This window comes from Vulpes vulpes, chromosome 7 (genome assembly GCF_048418805.1).
Source record: "Vulpes vulpes isolate BD-2025 chromosome 7, VulVul3, whole genome shotgun sequence".
Taxonomy (NCBI): Eukaryota; Metazoa; Chordata; class Mammalia; order Carnivora; family Canidae; genus Vulpes; species Vulpes vulpes.
The window spans coordinates 58,216,816-58,233,667 of NC_132786.1; the positions used below are offsets into that span (position 1 = coordinate 58,216,816).

Sequence of the window (16,852 nt, forward strand, 5' to 3'; positions counted from 1 at the left end):
TAAGAAATGTTCTATAAATACCTTTAGGTATGAAATTCCTGTATTATGTAGTTTTTGTCTTGTGGTTCTTAAGAGTGGTGCATCAAGAAGAAACTTCCCAGGGATAAGTACATGTGGATTTAGGACATTTATTTCCAGTCAAGGGAGACAAACAAGTCTGGTTAAATAGGGCTCTGCAAAACTTATCCATGTGTCCTGGAGTTTGAAGGGCTTGTCGTTTGTCCTCACTAAGGAGATTTTGCTTTGGGAGCCGGTGTTGCATAAGGAAAGAGGACCCACCACTTTCTACAACACTTTTTCTCATCATTACATTCACCAATGGTATCATCTGTGGTGGTACAGCCTCCGTCTTTGCACACCCCCTTCAAAAGAACACACTGTTTCTGCCCTGGGATAACGCCAGTCCTTGCTGCACAGAAAGAGATTTGACATCATTAAATCACCATCAGATTCAATGACCATCAAATTATCAGTAATGCACATAAAATGATTAACTTACAGAAGGATGCCCTTGGGATAGAAGAGATGGTATTACCTACAGGAAGAGATCAGGCACTTTGGCAAAAGTGGTGCCTTGTGTGGGGAAGAGGTCAGAGAGTGCAGGACTATACGCATCGTGGAGTGGGCAGGCTGATTTCTAGAAGCTTTGAGAGAGCTGTCCTCATCAGTGCATTTCGAATGTTGGACCAATGTGCTGTTGTCACCAGGACTGGGGAGGTATCCTTGGTATTTAGTGGACAAAGCACGAAGTTATCGGATTTCCGACCTAGTGAATTTTCCTGTTGCAAATGCCAATACCGTTATGAAGAAGCATTTATCTCAAAGGAAGTACTCATCTTTCCATCTCCGCATCTGTGGGGACCCCCCCCCCGATCCATGCTTACAACATCCCTGTCCTATGGACCATGTTCTTATCTCTAGCACCTTGTATAAGAAGTTTACTAATCCTAAGAGTCCACCTTACCTCATTTGCCCATGGCAGGACTATGCAGACAACACATTTTCTGTCTTGTTCGATGCCATTTACCTAGATACATGAATTTCTCTCAAAAGCCAAAAAGTATCTTCCCTTAAATGGATCTTTTTTCCTAATTCACTTGGCCCCAAGAAGCACATAACTAAGTATGTGCTCCAAGGGAAGAGCTTCCTTTAGTTTTAGGGTCTTTCCTGTAGCCTTTCAGGCAAACTAGGGTTTCTTCTTTATCCTGTGGATCCCAGTGGATGTCACATAAAATACACACTCTGTTCATTTTCATTAATAAATGTTAATCCCTGAACCATCCTGTTAACCTGCTGCATCTCATGATGTCCTTACTTCCTGTAACATGCCAACCTTAACTGGCTTCTACCTCTTGACTAATAGTTTGATCCTCTTTTAGTCTCTGAATCTTTTTTTTTATGTAAATCAGCCTCTTGCAATTGTTTCTCCATTCTGTAGAAAAAATAATAGCCAAATAAAGCAACACAGCCTTTTGTAACTGAATTCTCAGAACCTGTGCGAGGCTTTGCTAGAGGATCCAACCCAGTGCTGGCTGATGTCACACCCTGTCCCCAGGCTGGCTGTCCATAAACTCAGGGTGTCCAGGGAACAACAGGATGGCCTATGGAGAGTTGGGCAATATCTTGTGGTGCTGTCTATGCTGTGCCAGTCCTGAAGGATAAAGTGTCTGTCTTTCAGGGAGAGAACCGAAGTTCTCACTAGACAGTTGTGCAAGGCATGGGTTCGACTGCCGTGTCTACACAGAGCACAGGCTCACACTCAGCTCTGCAGTACTCCTGTTGGTGGCTGTTTGTCTTCCAGGATAACTTCGTTCAGGCCCAGGCACTCAGTGTAACATATGGGGACACTTTTGGATTTCCTGACTAAGTTAAAATCAAAAGTTGTTGGTACAGGGAAAGACATGGTGAAAGGCAGCAGGGTAGTCTTGTCACACATTATACTGGAAAGTTCAACTTCCTGATATGTGGTCTAAGAGAGATCATTCTCTCTTCTTGGTAGATGCATCTTGCTTGAATCAAAAGAATCAGAGCAATTCATCCCTCCAGTGATGTGCTCTCTACTAAATATGAAGCTTGGTTTAAGGAGATGTTATCTGAACCGGAAACCCAAGAGTTATAATCTCCCTTCTGACAATGACTGTGACATATATTCCTGTCCAGGCATGACTTCAAGTTAAGAAGGCAATATTCAATTCATATGGAATGGCCTTTCATCCCAGTTATAGACATCTATTTTCACTTATTGGCATAATGGTAGATATACAAAGCAGTTGAAGATAATGATTAATAAGAATATCATATCAGAATTAATATGATATTAATATATTATAATGGTTATATCACGTGCAGCAGGAGAAGGGATACATGTTCAATCATTGCTGTTGGGAAAAGAAGATGCAGATGCCTACTTCCTATGGTATCACAACATAAATTTCCATGAATGAAATGGGGAAAACTTAGAATCACACTAAAAAAAAAAAAAAAGAATCACACTAAAATAAAAGATCACATAAAGGAAACTCAAAAAGGACACAAGAACTCATTGAGTTATTAGTTGTTCCATTTTTCTGGTGGATGAGGCAGAGTTTGGATGGGTGGGCTCTTCCTGGAACATTATCAGCTAAGAAATAGATCGGCAGTTTTCTTTTCTGTAGGTAATAAAGAGTTCAAGCTGTCTTCTGCTCCTGTCCAATGTGGTCTGTTTAAATATTAGAAGAAGAATGCTGCAATTGTTTTAATTCTCAAAGGCCTAATGAATCAATTTAAGAGTTATGCCATTATGGGGTGGCTGGGTGGCTCAGTCAGTTGAGCATCCTGATTTGGGCTCAGGTCATGATCTCATGGGTTGTGGGATCAAGCCCCATGTTGGGCTCCACACTCAGCAGGGAGTCTGCTGGAGATTCTCTCTATCCCTCTCCTTCTGCCCCTCTTGCCCTTCCCCGCCCCTGTCTCTCTCTCTCTCTCTCTCTCTCTCTGTCTGTCTCTTCTCTCTTTACACACAGAAAGAAATAATTTTTTTAAAAAGTGTTATGCCATAACTTTATGTCCCTATTCTCAAGCAGATCTATGCATGTGTGTGTATACATAAAAATTTACATGTATATAAATCATATACATCAAATAAAATTAAATATATATATTCTTTTCTAGGATATCATGGATTATTTTTGATAGACATATGAAAATATATGCTCAAGTGGTGATCACTTAACATTCATTGGACTCTAGGTTGATAAACCAACATTTTCTTGTTTGGATTATGTAGTTTTTTTGGAGAAATTTCCTTCATGAAAACAATGACCTTTTTCATTTGATTTTTTGAAGTTTTTTAGCATTTAATAAATTTCTAAGATTATGAGATTGATTTTATATTTATTTATTCATTCATTTATTTATATATTTATTTATTTTTTATGAAATTGATTTTTGACTGCTGATGGATTCCAGATTCCCAAGGTCACAGCAGGGATCAAAATCAGCATTCTGAAGAATGTGCTGTTACTAAAGTGCTCAAACAGTTTGGCAGTTAACCACCTGGTAGTAAGAGGCCAACTAACAAAGAAATCCCTTTTCTTTAACCAAAGGAGGGTTCTAAGCCCTACTTAATAACGTGTCCAAAAACATCTCAACTGCAAAGACATTGTGACCTTTCCATGTAGCTTCAATATCCTCTGTTAACCAGAGACCTGGCCATTTGAAAGTTATTCACTCCTGCACGGACTTTTGGGATCTTTGTTTAATCCATCCTCTTGGTATAACTGACTTGGAAGAAACAAAGGAAAGCTAATCTACAGGAAGGACATGTCTTGACTTGAAGGCATGTCTCTGAAGGATTCTTGTCACATTTGTGGGAACGCTAACTATGCCCCCAACTCCAAAGACCCTCCTATTCTTCACCTTTTTTTTTCTTCATGGTAAGAGCACTAAACATGAACTCTACCTCTTAAATTTGTTTTTTTTTTAAAGATTTTATTTATTTTTTTCATGAGAGACACACAGAGAGAGAGAGAGAGAGAGAGAGAGAGGCAGAGACACAGGCAGAGGGAGAAGCAGCTCCCTATGAGGAGCCTGATTCAGGGCTCTATTCCAGGACCCCAGGATCACGCCCAGAGCTGAAGGCACATGCTCAACCACTGAGCCACCCGAGTGCCCCTCTACCTCTTAAATTTGTACGTGCACAATGCAGCATTGCTAACTACAGGCAGAGTGGTGTACGGCATCTCCAGAACTTATTTATTTTGTATAACTGAAACTTTACACCCATTAACAGCAACTCCCCATTTCTGCCTTCCTGCAGCTTCTGCCCATCACTGTTCTACTCTGTTTCTTCAGTTGGACTCTTTTAGATACCCCAGACAAGTGGAATCATGAAGTTTTTGTCTTCTTTGGTTTGTTCCCCTTACCATCGTGTCCTCCAGGTTCATCCCTCAGCGTAGTGTTTGAAATAGGGTTTGCTGGGCACACTGTCTACCAGACCCACATCGGTCATCATTGGCTCCGCTGATTTCTGGCTGTGAATTCTGAGTCCTTCACACAAAACCTTTTCTGGTTTTGTCTTACACTTTGTAATCCTACTTTAATGGAATGTAGGTCTTGATGCCTAGAGTAGGAACTTACTGTAGCAGGGACCTCATTCAAATTAAAGGTGGAGGTACTGAGGATGCTGGGGATTTGGGACAGTGTAAGTTCTCAAATCCGAGCATGATCATGACTTAGAGAATCCACATAGAGCTAGATCAGGCTTATTTACCATTAGATCACAGTAATTTTAAGATGGAAAAGTTAGGAATTTTTGATTTCCTAATTCTTTATGATTGTCTTTATACATTTTATTTCCCCACCATTGCCGGTGTTTTCTCAGACTTAATTCCATGTGTTTTCCTCAAAAGGTGGTTCTCCCAGGATTAGGAAAGTAGGAAGGTACTATAAATTTGAAGCTTGTTCTATGGCAGAGCCAGGAGGAGAGACTCTGAGGACAGGATACTTTAAACAGTGAAACAGAGAGAAGATACATCAAGGGGACCTGTCAAGATTACAGGCTGCTGGGAACCCATAGATGAGCCTACTTTGTGTGCATAAATCGAGAGCCCCTGTGTGATTTAGATACTGGTAATTTCTACTACACATGCATTAGGCCTGATTGCCTTGCCCTCCTGGTTCTTAGTATGCTCCCTGTAGACTTAGCCTTGTTGCCAACTTCTACCTTCCTGTAATTCCATTAAATGCCTGGCACATTTTCTCGTATGAACTAGCACTAGTTCATACCCGACTAGTCTGGCAGCCTTCTTGCAGTTCCCTGGAACACTGTGTTTTCTTCATCAGGGACATTGCATTGGCATCTTCCTTTGCCAGTCAGTGTTTCTCACAAGGGATTCATCAACCAACACTTATCTTTCTGTTTGGGGCTCAAAAGGGATGCCTAAGGAAGTCTCTGACATTGCACATGACAATGACCACACATTAGGGGCACTCGTAATCCTCTGTTCCTCTCCCTTGTACTTACTAAAATTTATAATTTTATGTTAATTTGTGTAATCATTTGAATAATGTCTGTCTGCTATTGTGGGAAGGCACTTTCCTCTGTTTCCCTCCGTATACTAGGTATTTGTGAAATACACAATGTGTGAATAATAAAGAGGTACTTAGTAAATATTTGTTATTATTGAATGCAATAAGGTACTTTCCAACCCCACACACATTCTCTCTCTCCTATTCCTTCTAAAACCTCTTGGCTTCAGTCTGTTTTGGACCATCTAGTATCTACTTCTATCTTACTTTTGGATGCACTATTGTATTTGTGGGTATCCAGTCTTGCCATTACCGTATTAACTTCTGTAAATGTTAGGCTGAGATTTCCTAGAATCTTATTTTACCACAAATCATTTCTGGCCTTTGCTCTAGGACAACCATTTTCTTAATTTGTATCCCTCACTAAGACAGAACCATTGCCATGTCCCTTTTTCCAAGAATGGTGGGTGGGTTTTGGTTAAAGTCTACTTCAAGAAGATCTATCCCTTGTTAACCTTTTTCAAAGAAGACCCAGCTCATCACATGGGCTATGACTTTCGGGAGGAGACAGTGATTTATGTTGAGCTGAATTTAGCTCAGTTGGTGGAGACCAACCATGAGCAAAGCCTATTCACTCATCAATTGTGCAGGCATAATTCTTTTGTGTTAAATGCTTTCAGTATCTTAGAATTTATAGCAATTTATCTGATTTTAAGGAACACAGACCAGGATAATCTAAAGACTAGCATCAATAGCCCAATAATAATGCCAGAATATTTATCCCATTGACATGCTTTCCCCAAACAGTGAGGGAAAGAATTTGGAGGTGAGTGACATAAGATGTTTCGCAGATACTGCATCTTCCAAAAGAGTAAATATAAGAATCTTCTTAGATTTATCAATATTTAGTTAGGAGATTTTGAGGTAAAAAGCCTGAGATATCAGGGTTAGCATTTTCAGGGCATCTCCACATCCATGGATGATGGAAACAACACTGACCCAGATTAAAGACGGTCCTAGCTGCAGTGTTACAACTACCTGCATGACATCAGTAAAATCATATTCTTCATATAGATATGGATTCTCTCATCCTTAAAATTAAAGAAATAACCATTAAATTTCCTTCTAATTTTAAAGCATGATGATTGTGTGATCTTACACTAGTAAGATCATTACTGTATGGTCACACATGTCACTATAAGTGTGTCCCTGCAGCTGTGTCTTCTGACAGAACTGACAACCAAATGAAAATTACGTAAACTCCTTCAGTTGGAGACAACTGATGTCAGGTAGATCCCAAAATATCTGCAGAATAGGCAAAGATTGAGCAAGTGAATATGGTTGATTATATTTAAAAGAATCTTAGATATGAACCAACAAAGTAGGAGAGTTATCCAGACATAGTCTGTGTTCAATGTCTGTGACCACAGACATTATTTTGAGAGATGTGAACATCCTGTCATTAACGGTGGGGAGAGAAATTATCACTTCTTACTATCATCTGGTTGAACCAGCCTGAAGATGACTACATTCCCCTTTTCCTTTGATTCTACATTTTCATATTCAAACTTCTGACTCATGGGTCCTAAAGACAGAATTCATATTCTTAAAATGCTTTCTTCATATTTCTTTCCTGTGCTTAAAATGTTGCCACTGATGCTTTATTCAACCGTTTATGCTTTTTCCAAATTCCCCTGCTCCTTGTTGTTTTTTTTTATAACTTAATGCAATCCTTTCTTGTGGAGTTCTGTCCTAAGAACCTAACTCTTACCCTTCACAAATATTCCTCACCAATAGACTCTACATCACTTCATTCACTAGCCAAGTTGGAACCAATAGCTGCCATATACACTTTTCCGTTTTGGAGACTGGGGACTGGTAAAGGCTACTTGATTTGTTTGCTAAGCCTTATGTTACATGTTATAGCTTTTCCACCTCTATTCTTATTTGAGCCCCACTATCTAACTATGAAGCTCTTGGATCTCATTTTCCTATTGATGGAAATCCTTGTCTGGCTTTGCAATTTTGGCCTCATTGGTTCTAAGAAAGATGATCATGATGGACTTCTGAGCATTAGGGTCTGAGTTAAAATGCCCATAATATAATTGAGCATCACAGTAGACCTCCTAAGAAACCCACAGCTATTCACCATCTCCCAGGAAACCCACAATTTTTCACCATCTTACCTTTTGGTATTATAGTCACAAAGAGGAGAAGAACAGAAATAAGGGAATGGAGTCTCATGGTGGAATGCCCACTATAAAGGTGAGTAATGAAGGAGACAGGAACACAGGGCCTTTTATTTACTTCTGGGGGACTGAGGTTCCTTTTGGTCAGTGAAGCTTAACAAGTAAGAAAATAAAACAACTTCCGTTGGAATATTTCCAAACCCTGGAGTCTCTAAATTTGGTGATAAATTAACGTAATTATAGGAAACCAGATGGTTAACCTTTTACTTTTCCTATGGGATCTCAAATTTGTCAGAGGCCAGTGCCCTTGGCCAATAATAGTCTTTTGAAGGAGGCCAAGAAGTAAGATTATGTGAGTGTAAAGTCTTTATTACCTAAAGTACTCTGACTTGCAAGGGAACTCTTCCACAATACACTGTTTTCCACAATAAGAATAAGAGAATTGCCTATGGACCTTTTTTTTTTTTAAATAAGAAGTTGTATTTTTAAGTTACTTCTGAAAAGAGAGATTAGTGTCATATATGTACAGTGTTCTTAATAGTATCTGGAAGGTAAATAGGCTTAGGTCAAACTGAAAACTAGCGTTTTCTCATCTATTATTAATCACATCTATTTATTTCTTATCTATATTAATATAATTTGTGTAACTGTCCCACATGAAAAGAATGGTGACATCAGGGGAATTTAAACGTCAAATATAAAGAGCACACTATTTCTTCAATAACCATTTATCGTCAAAAGACTATATGTGTAAAGCTTCAAGAGACTTCCTAACCTCTCACCCTGCCCCTCCATACAGAATTGAGGTATCAAAAAATCGAGGAACATGCCTTTGGCCAAGAATCAATTTACTTAAAATCAAGTCTTCTAAAGCCAATTTACCTACTGATCAATGGCTTAATGATACGTTTCTCTAAGTTATCTTTTCATTTATAAACTTTCATATGTGATATCAGCTTTTTTGGGAAAATTTTATATAGTTTTATGTCTTCTATGTTGGCTAGTTTTGATAACTTTCATGTTTGTTTTTAATGCGTTATTATCGAATTTATTTTTGATAATTTACATATAACATGCCCAGGTTGAAGATGCACAGTGAGTTAATTTGATGCATTTATATGTTGCAATATAATTAATACTATAGTGTTAGTTAACACCTCTATCAGGGAACACAATTATCATTTCTTTTTTGTGGTGAGAACAGTTAAGGTCTAGTCTCTTTCTAACTTTGAAGTTCATAATACAGTATTATCAACTAGATCTCCAGAACATACTTGCTAGTTGTAAGTTTGTACCGTTAAATAACACCTCCCCAACTCCCCCAGCCTCCAGCCCCTGATCACCTTTTTATGAGTTCAGCTTTAGATTGTGCATATAAGTGATACCATATATTTGCCTTTCTCTGACTTATCTCACTTAGCACAGTGTCTTCAAAGTCCATCCATGTTGTTGCAAGAGGCAGGATTTCATTTTTTCTCATGATAGAATAATATTCCATTATATATGTTCTGTTTACCATTAGATACTTCAATCGCTACTGTACCTTGGCCATTGTGAATAATGCTGCGATAAACATGGCAGTGCAGATATCTCTCCAAACTCCTGTGTTCATTTCCTTTGAGTGGACACCCAGAAGTAGGACTTCTGGATCATATGCTATTTCTGTTTTTAATTTTTTAAGGAACCTCCGCTCTGCTTCCATAGTGGCTAAACAATTTTGCATTCTGCTAGCAGTGCACAAGTGTTCCCTTTTCTCCACTTCTTTCCCAACAATTGTCTCTTGTCTTCTTGATGACAGCCATTGTCACAGGTGTCACAAGTGTCACAGATAACCTCTCACTGTGGTTTTGATTTGCATTTCCTGATGATTAGGATAGGCCAGCTGAGAATCTTTTCACATTGATGCTGGCCATTTATATGTCTTCTTTGGAAAATTTTTTTCATTTGGATTGCTTGTTTCTTTTGTTATTGAGTTAAATGGGTTATTTATATATTTGTATGTGGATACATATTAACCCCTTATCTGAGAGGTGGTTTGCAAATATTTTTTTCCCATTCTATTGGTTGCCTTTTCATTTTGCTGATTGTTTCTGTTGCCATGCAGAGCTTTAATGTGGCCCCACTTGATTTTTGTGTTTGTTGCTTGTGCTTTTGGTGTCCTCTCAAAAAAAGTCACTGCCGAGAGAAATGTCAAGGAGGTTCCCCCTTGACAAAATCCCCTTTCTTTTAGGGATTTTTACAATCTCTGCTCTTACTTTAAGTCCAGTCCACTCTGAGTTACTTTTTGAGTGTTATAAGATGCGAGTCCAATTTCATTGTGCTCCATGTGGCTGCCCAGTTTTCTCAACACAATTTGTTGAAGACATTTTCATCTCCTCATTGAATGATCTTGGCTTCCTTCTCAGATATTGGTTGACTATATACTCAGGGGGTTATTTCTGGACTCCTTATTCTCTTACATTGGTCTATTTGTCTATTTTTCTGCCAATAGAACTTTACTATTTTGTTTGGTTTTGATGCTATCGTAAATAGAATCATTTCCTTTTTCAGATAATTTTTTTTGTTGGTGTATAGAAATGCTACTGATTTTTTTATGTTGATTTTGTATCCACCAACTTTACTGAATTTGCTAACTAGAACTGACAGTTTTTTTGGTGGAGCCCTCAAGATTTTCTGTACATAGTCATGTCATCTGCAAATAGAGATACTTACTTGTTCCTTTCCAGTTCTGACTGCCTTTTAATTTTTCTACCTAATTGCTCTGCTAGAGCTTTGTTGAATATGACTGGAGAAAGTGGGCATCCTTGTCTTGTTCCTGATCTTAGGGGGAAAGCTTGCAACTGTTCATCATTGAGGATAATGTTGGCTGTGCGTTTGTCACATATGGCCTTTTTTATGTTGAAGTACTTTCTATCTATACCTAATTTGTTAAGAATTGTTTTTTTTTTTTTGTCATGAATGTTTATAAAATTTTGACAAATGCTCTTTCTGCATCTATTGAGATGAGCATATGATTTTTATCTTTCATTCTACTAATTTGATATGTCACATCTATTAATTCACATCCCAGAGAAAACTCCCATGTCACCATGGTGAATGATTCTTTTAATGTACTGCTGAATTCAATCTGCTAGTATTTTACTGAAATTTTTTGCATCTATCTTCATCAGGGGTATTGGCCTATAGTCGTCTTTCATTGTAGTGTTCTCTTCTGGCTTTGATATCAGTTAATGTGACCTTGTCAAATGAGTTTGAGGAGGAGTGTTCCCTCCTCTTTGATTTTTTGGAAGAGTTTAGGAGCATTGTCATTAATTAATCTTTAAGTATTTGGTAAAGTCCACCAGGGAAGCCATCTGGTTATCTGGTTTTCTTTATTTGTTTACTGATTCAGTGTCCTTACTAGTAATTGAATTGTTAAGATTTTCTATTTCTTCCTGATTCAGTTTTGGTAGATTGTATGGTTCTAAGAATTTAACCATTTCTTCCAGGTTGTCCAAATTTTTAGATTATAATTGTCATAGTAGCCTCTTATGATCCTTTTTATTTCTGTGTTTTCAATTGTGTTAAGTCTCCTTTCATTTATAATTTTGTTGATTTCTCTTTTCCCCTCGTTTTGTCTAGGTAAAGCTTTGTCAGTTTTATCTTTTCAAAGAAGCAACTTGCAGTTTGGTTAATCTGTTCTATTGTTTTCCTGTTCTTATTTATTTATGCCCTAATCTTTATTATGTCCTTCCTTCTGCTAATTTAGGGCTTAGTGTGTGGATTTTTTTTTTTTTTTTAGTTCCTTGAGGCGTGAGGTAGGATTGTTTCTTTCTTATTTCTTACTATAGGTGTTTATTGCTAAGAAATTCCTATTTAGAACTGCTTTTACCACACCCCATAAATTTTCTCGTGTTGTTTTCATTTTATTTCTCTCAAGATTTTTAAAAATCTTCCCTTTAAGTTCTTGTTTGATCATTTGCTATTCAGGAGAGTATCATTTAAATTTTCTGTATTCACCAGTTTTCCTCCTATTACTAATTTTGAGTTTTATACCACTGTGTTCAGAGAAGATACTTGGCATGTTTTCAATCTTCTTGAATTTACTAATACTTTCTTATTTTATGGCTTAACATATAGTATGTCAGTAAATGTTCCAAGTGCATCTGAGAAGAATGTGTATCCTGCTGTTGTCAGATAGAATGTTCTATGTATGTTTGCTAGGTACATGTAGTCTATAGTGTTGTTCAAATCCAATATTTCCATATTGATTCTCTGTGTGGATAATCTATCCATTGTTAAGAGTGGGATATTAAAGCCCCAAACTTATTGTCTTGCTGTTTATTTCTTCTTTTAGTTCTGTTAGCTCTCACTGTATATATTATGGTGCTCTGACATTGAATGCTTAAATATTTATAATTTTTATACGTTTTTAATGAACTGACCCATTTATCATTATATAATGATTTTCTTTGTCTCTTTAAACCATTTTTTTAGTTTAAAGTCTATTATACACAAGTGCCTATCTCACTAACCAAAAGAATTCTGGAGAGGATTTTCACTTTTACAGTAAAAGCCATTCCTGTTCTAATGTAAGACTTTCATAAGAGAAAAGCAGTGTAATGTGATCTTTCGAAAGCAAGGGGTTATTCTTTATGCTATTTCATCTTACTAAAGGTTTCATAGGAATACACTACTTTTGGATAATGGGGGAGATCTTTAACTTATTTAAAATAGACATATTTCTTGAAATACCCAAACTACAAAAGCTTAATTAAGAAGTTATAGGTAACACAAGCAGTCTTATATTTATTAAAGCAATCTAATGTGCAATTTAAAGCATTACAGGGAAGAGAAGTCAAGACCAGACAGTGTCATTGTTAAGTGTGTTCTTTCAAGCTTTTAAAGAATAAATAATACCAATTTTGCAAAAATCTTCCACAAATTAGAGGATAAGAGAAACTTACCAACTAATTTTGTGTTTGGTGGTGGTTTTTTGTTTGTTTGTTTGTTTGTTTGTTTTTTGAGGCTAACTGTATATTAATCCAAAATAAGGCAAAGTCTTTTCAAGAAAATAAAATTTAAAATAGAATACTATCTCTCATGAATGCAGTGTTATTTATAAAATGTTTAGCAAATTTAATCCATCTGTGTATCCAGAAGATAATATATTATAACCAAATGAGGTATTTTCTAGGAATACAAGATTTTTACAACATTCAAAAACTAATCAATATATTACAGCCTATCAACAGATTGAGAAAAGAGAAAACATTTGATCATCTCCACACATACAGCACTAACAGTTGACAACATCAACATCAATTTATGATTGAAAACTCATCAAACTAGTAAATAAATAAGGATCTTCTAACTTGTTAACAGTAGCTATCAAAAATTTTAAGCAGCAGTCTTATGTCTGGAGGTCTTATACAGTGTAATAAAGCAAGAAAAATTTAAAAAAACATTTATACAGGGCAGAAACAAAGAAATAAACTGTCTTTTAAAAAAGATTTTATTTATTTATCCATGAGAGACACAGAGAGAGAGGCAGAGACACAGGCAGAGGGAGAAGCAGGTTCCTTGCAGGGAACCCGATGTGGGACAAGATCCCGGGACTCCAGGATCGCGCCCTGAGCCTAAAGCAGATGCTCAACCACTGAGCCATCCAGGCATCCTTTTTTTTTTTTTTTTAAGGATAAACTGTCTCTATTCACAGATGATGGTGTCATTTTTTTAAAAAAGATTTTATTTATTTATTCATGAGAGACACAGAGAGAGGCAGAGACATAGGCAGAGGGAGAAGCAGGCTCCCTCTGGGAAGCCCGATGTGGAACTCGATCCCAGGACCCTAAGATGACGCCCTGAGCCAAAGGCAGAGGCTCAACCGCTGAGCCTCTGGTGATGCATCCCTGGTGATGTTTTTTATGTAGAAAATCTCGAAGCACATCAAGAACTACTAGAATAATTAGTGGATTTAGTAAGTTTGCAGGAAACAATATATAAATCAATTGTATTTACCTATGTAAGCAATGAACAACTGAAAACTGGAAAAAAAAAAACCTCCATAATTTACAATCATTTAAAAAAAAACATGAAATAATTAGGGGTAAATCTAACCATATCTGCAAAATTTTCATCCCGAAAACTATAAAACATTAAAGTAAGGAATTACAGAAAACCTAAATGAATGATGGGACATACAGTGTCTATGGAATAGAAAGAAGCCTGGTTATAGACCAGATGTCAATTCTACAAAAATTGATCTATATATCCAATATAATGCCAACAAGAGTCCCAGCACAATTTTGTTTAAATTAATATGCTGATTATAAATTTTTACTGAAATGCAAAGGTATACAATAGTCAAACCTTTGAAAAAGTGAAAGAATATTGAAAGACTTATACTGTCTATTTTTAAAACTGACTATAAATCTGTAATATCAGGACAGTGCACTTCTGATGTAAGGATAGACATATGGATTAAATGGGATAGAACAGAACACAGAAATAGACCCACAAAGATAAAGCCCATTGAAATTTGACAGTGATACTCCTTTTTTTTGAATGTTTGTGTTCCCTCCAAATTCATATGCTGAAATCCTAACCCTCCACCCAAGTGATGGTATTAGGACATAGGACCTTTGAAGGGCAGTTAGGTCATGAGCTCTTACAGGATTGATGCCATTACAACAGTCCCCAGAGAGCATACTTGTCCCTTCCGTCATGTCAGGATACAACAAGTCATAGACAGTCTGCAGTCTAGAGGGAGGATCATACCAGAGCTTGACCATTCTGGCAAATACATCTTGGATTTTCATTTCTCAGACTGTGAGAAGTAAATTTCTGTTATTTATAAGCCAGCCCATCTATGGTATTTTGTCATAGCAACCCAAGCAGATTGGGACAGAAAATGGATACCAAGAAATGGAGATTCTACTCTGCTAAACACCTGAACATGTGGGACTGGCTTTGGAACTGGTCCCAGGCTGGAGGAGTTTTGAAAAAGCCCACACTGCCATGAACTGGACCCTTAAAGGTGATGCAGATGGAAGCTCAGGGGGAAAAAAGCAGAAGTGCAGGGAAAGCCTCAGTCTTCTTAGAGAATAACAAGTAATTCTGAACAGAATGTTAGTAAAAACAGACAGCAAAGGCCATCCTTTGGGGCCTCAGCCAGAGATGAGAAACATGGAGAAGGAAGGAAAGGCCGTCCTTGCTACAAGACGTGGCAAAGAATGTGGTGGAACTGTGTTCATGTCCCGGTGTTCTGAGGAGGGCAACACTTAGGAGCCATGAAATTGGATATCTGGCTGAGGGAATATCTAAGCAAAGAGTAGAAGGGGTGGCCTGGTTTCTCTTCATGGCTTACATGAAATGCAAAAAGAGAAATGACTTAAAGACAGAATTATTAATCATAGAGGAAACACAAACTAAACATTTAGAAACTCTCAGCCTACCCTCTTGAAATGAGTGAGAAAGACTGTTTGGGAGAGAACACAAAGGTTATGGCCAAATCAGAGGAGATTACTGAGAATGGGCCACCTCAACAAAAGCTAGGAGCTATTTGTCAAGAAAATGGGTGATTAGTCAACACCTCTGCAGAAGGCAGGGCCCATTTTCCAGTGGAAAAATGACTCCTGAAGACAGTTCAGAGATCACAGTGGCTGTGCCTCCCATCACCAGCCCAGAGTGCACAAGCCTAGGGTTTGAATGATTTCAAAAGAGGAGCCATCTGCTGCCTGGTGCCACTTCACCTTGCAGGCTCTGCTCCCTGCCCTTGCGCAGCCCCAGCTCCAGCTCCAGCAGTCATCAGTGTGCTGTGTGCTATGCCCAGCAAAGCTGTGGGGGCATGGCTGCCTCCACCTAGATTTCAGAGATGCCCTGGGGAACTGTGGGCCCCAGGCAGAGAATTACTGTAGCTGTGGGGCCACCACAGAGAGCCACCCTTAGAGGCATGATTGTCCTCAAGACTCCAGACCAGTAGAGCAAGTAGTGTGTAATTATAGCCCAGGGAGGCTCTAGGCATGTGACACCAATGCATGGGTGCCCTGGCATGGGCTGTGCCCAGCAGAGGCATAATGGTGAGGACACCCAAAGATGTTGGGGGTAGGGATGCTTAGAGCCTTGGAAGTCCAACCCCTGCCTTAGCATGTCTGGAAGGTAGGACCCCCTGTACCCCAGTGGGCCTGCAGGGCAGTGTGGAACCAAAGATTTTTCTTGAGCCTACCACACTACGTTGTGCCAGGTGCTGAGAATCATCCATCCCTTTTCTTAGGGCAGTGTGCTGACATGCCAGAAGATGGGCACAAGCTCCACTAAAGGAGAGGTTTCAAAGTTCATGCACTTTTACCAATGCTACATGGCCCAACCAGCTGCTGAGTTCCATGTGCTGGTGTGGTGAGGAAGTCTGGGGCAGGGAGCACACAGGGGATCATCAGTGAGAGCACTCACATTGGCTGTTGGGATTCATGAATGGCCTGGATAGTGGGGTCTGCAGACTGGTCATTAAGATCTGTGTGTTGGTGGCTGTGAGTCCTGCAACTTCTCTTACTTATCATCTGCCCCGTGAAGATGTGCAGATCCACTCAGCATTCTGGGTGAGTTGAGACAGAAATGGGCCTCTCACACAGTGCCCCCAAAGCAAGGGGAGCATCGCAGCCTGAGGGCATCTCTCTCCGTGCTGAGCTCTGCCACCTTGCAGTGACAGCTGACAGGTTGGCGTGGAACTCATCTTACCCTTTTCCATATGGCTGTTGTTGGATTTTGTACAACTGTGTCATGCAACAATCTCTCACTGAGACTCCAGAGCTCTCAGAAAGGTATCTTCACCAATGGCTGGTGGTTCGATCAGCGTTTCTGTGGAAATACAATATCTGGGACCTCCTATTCTGCTGTTGTTTATAACGATCCCCTGTAGTTCAGATATTCCTAGACCAAAATTGAGAGCCTGAATGTAAGTGGAAACATGCAACACACCTACACTCTCTTTGTCTCGTGGAAGTTTGTCAACATATTGTCTTAACTAAACTAAGTGTGGCATATCCAACAATCAGAAAGACTTAGGGTGTTAAGGCCTGGTGTACATTAAATATCAGAAGTGTGTTTGGGTTAAAATGGTTTAAATATGCCAAGAGACAGAAGATGTCATTACTGTACATGAATAATTAAAAGATATC

General features: G+C 38.6%; 1 protein-coding gene across 1 annotated transcript; it reads right to left on the reverse strand.

Moving 5' to 3' along the window:
- Positions 1-227: 227 nt before the first annotated feature.
- LOC112932848 (beta-defensin 130B-like) lies at positions 228-7,752 on the reverse strand. Its single transcript, XM_026015816.1, has 2 exons — positions 7,695-7,752; positions 228-409 (listed from the first exon to the last, which is right to left on the reverse strand). The coding sequence occupies exons 1-2, from the start codon at positions 7,750-7,752 to the stop codon at positions 228-230; spliced, it is 240 nt and encodes a 79-aa protein (XP_025871601.1).
- Between the last annotated feature and the right edge of the window lie 9,100 nt (positions 7,753-16,852).

Bases quoted from the DNA above. Each gene is read 5' to 3' on its own strand.
- LOC112932848 (XM_026015816.1), bottom strand. From the start codon at position 7,752: ATGAGACTCCATTCCCTTATTTCTGTTCTTCTCCTCTTTGTGACTATA. The intron at 410-7,694 runs GTAAGATGGTGA...CTTTCTGTGCAG, and splicing joins TGTGACTATAATACCAAAAG to CAAGGACTGGCGTTATCCCA.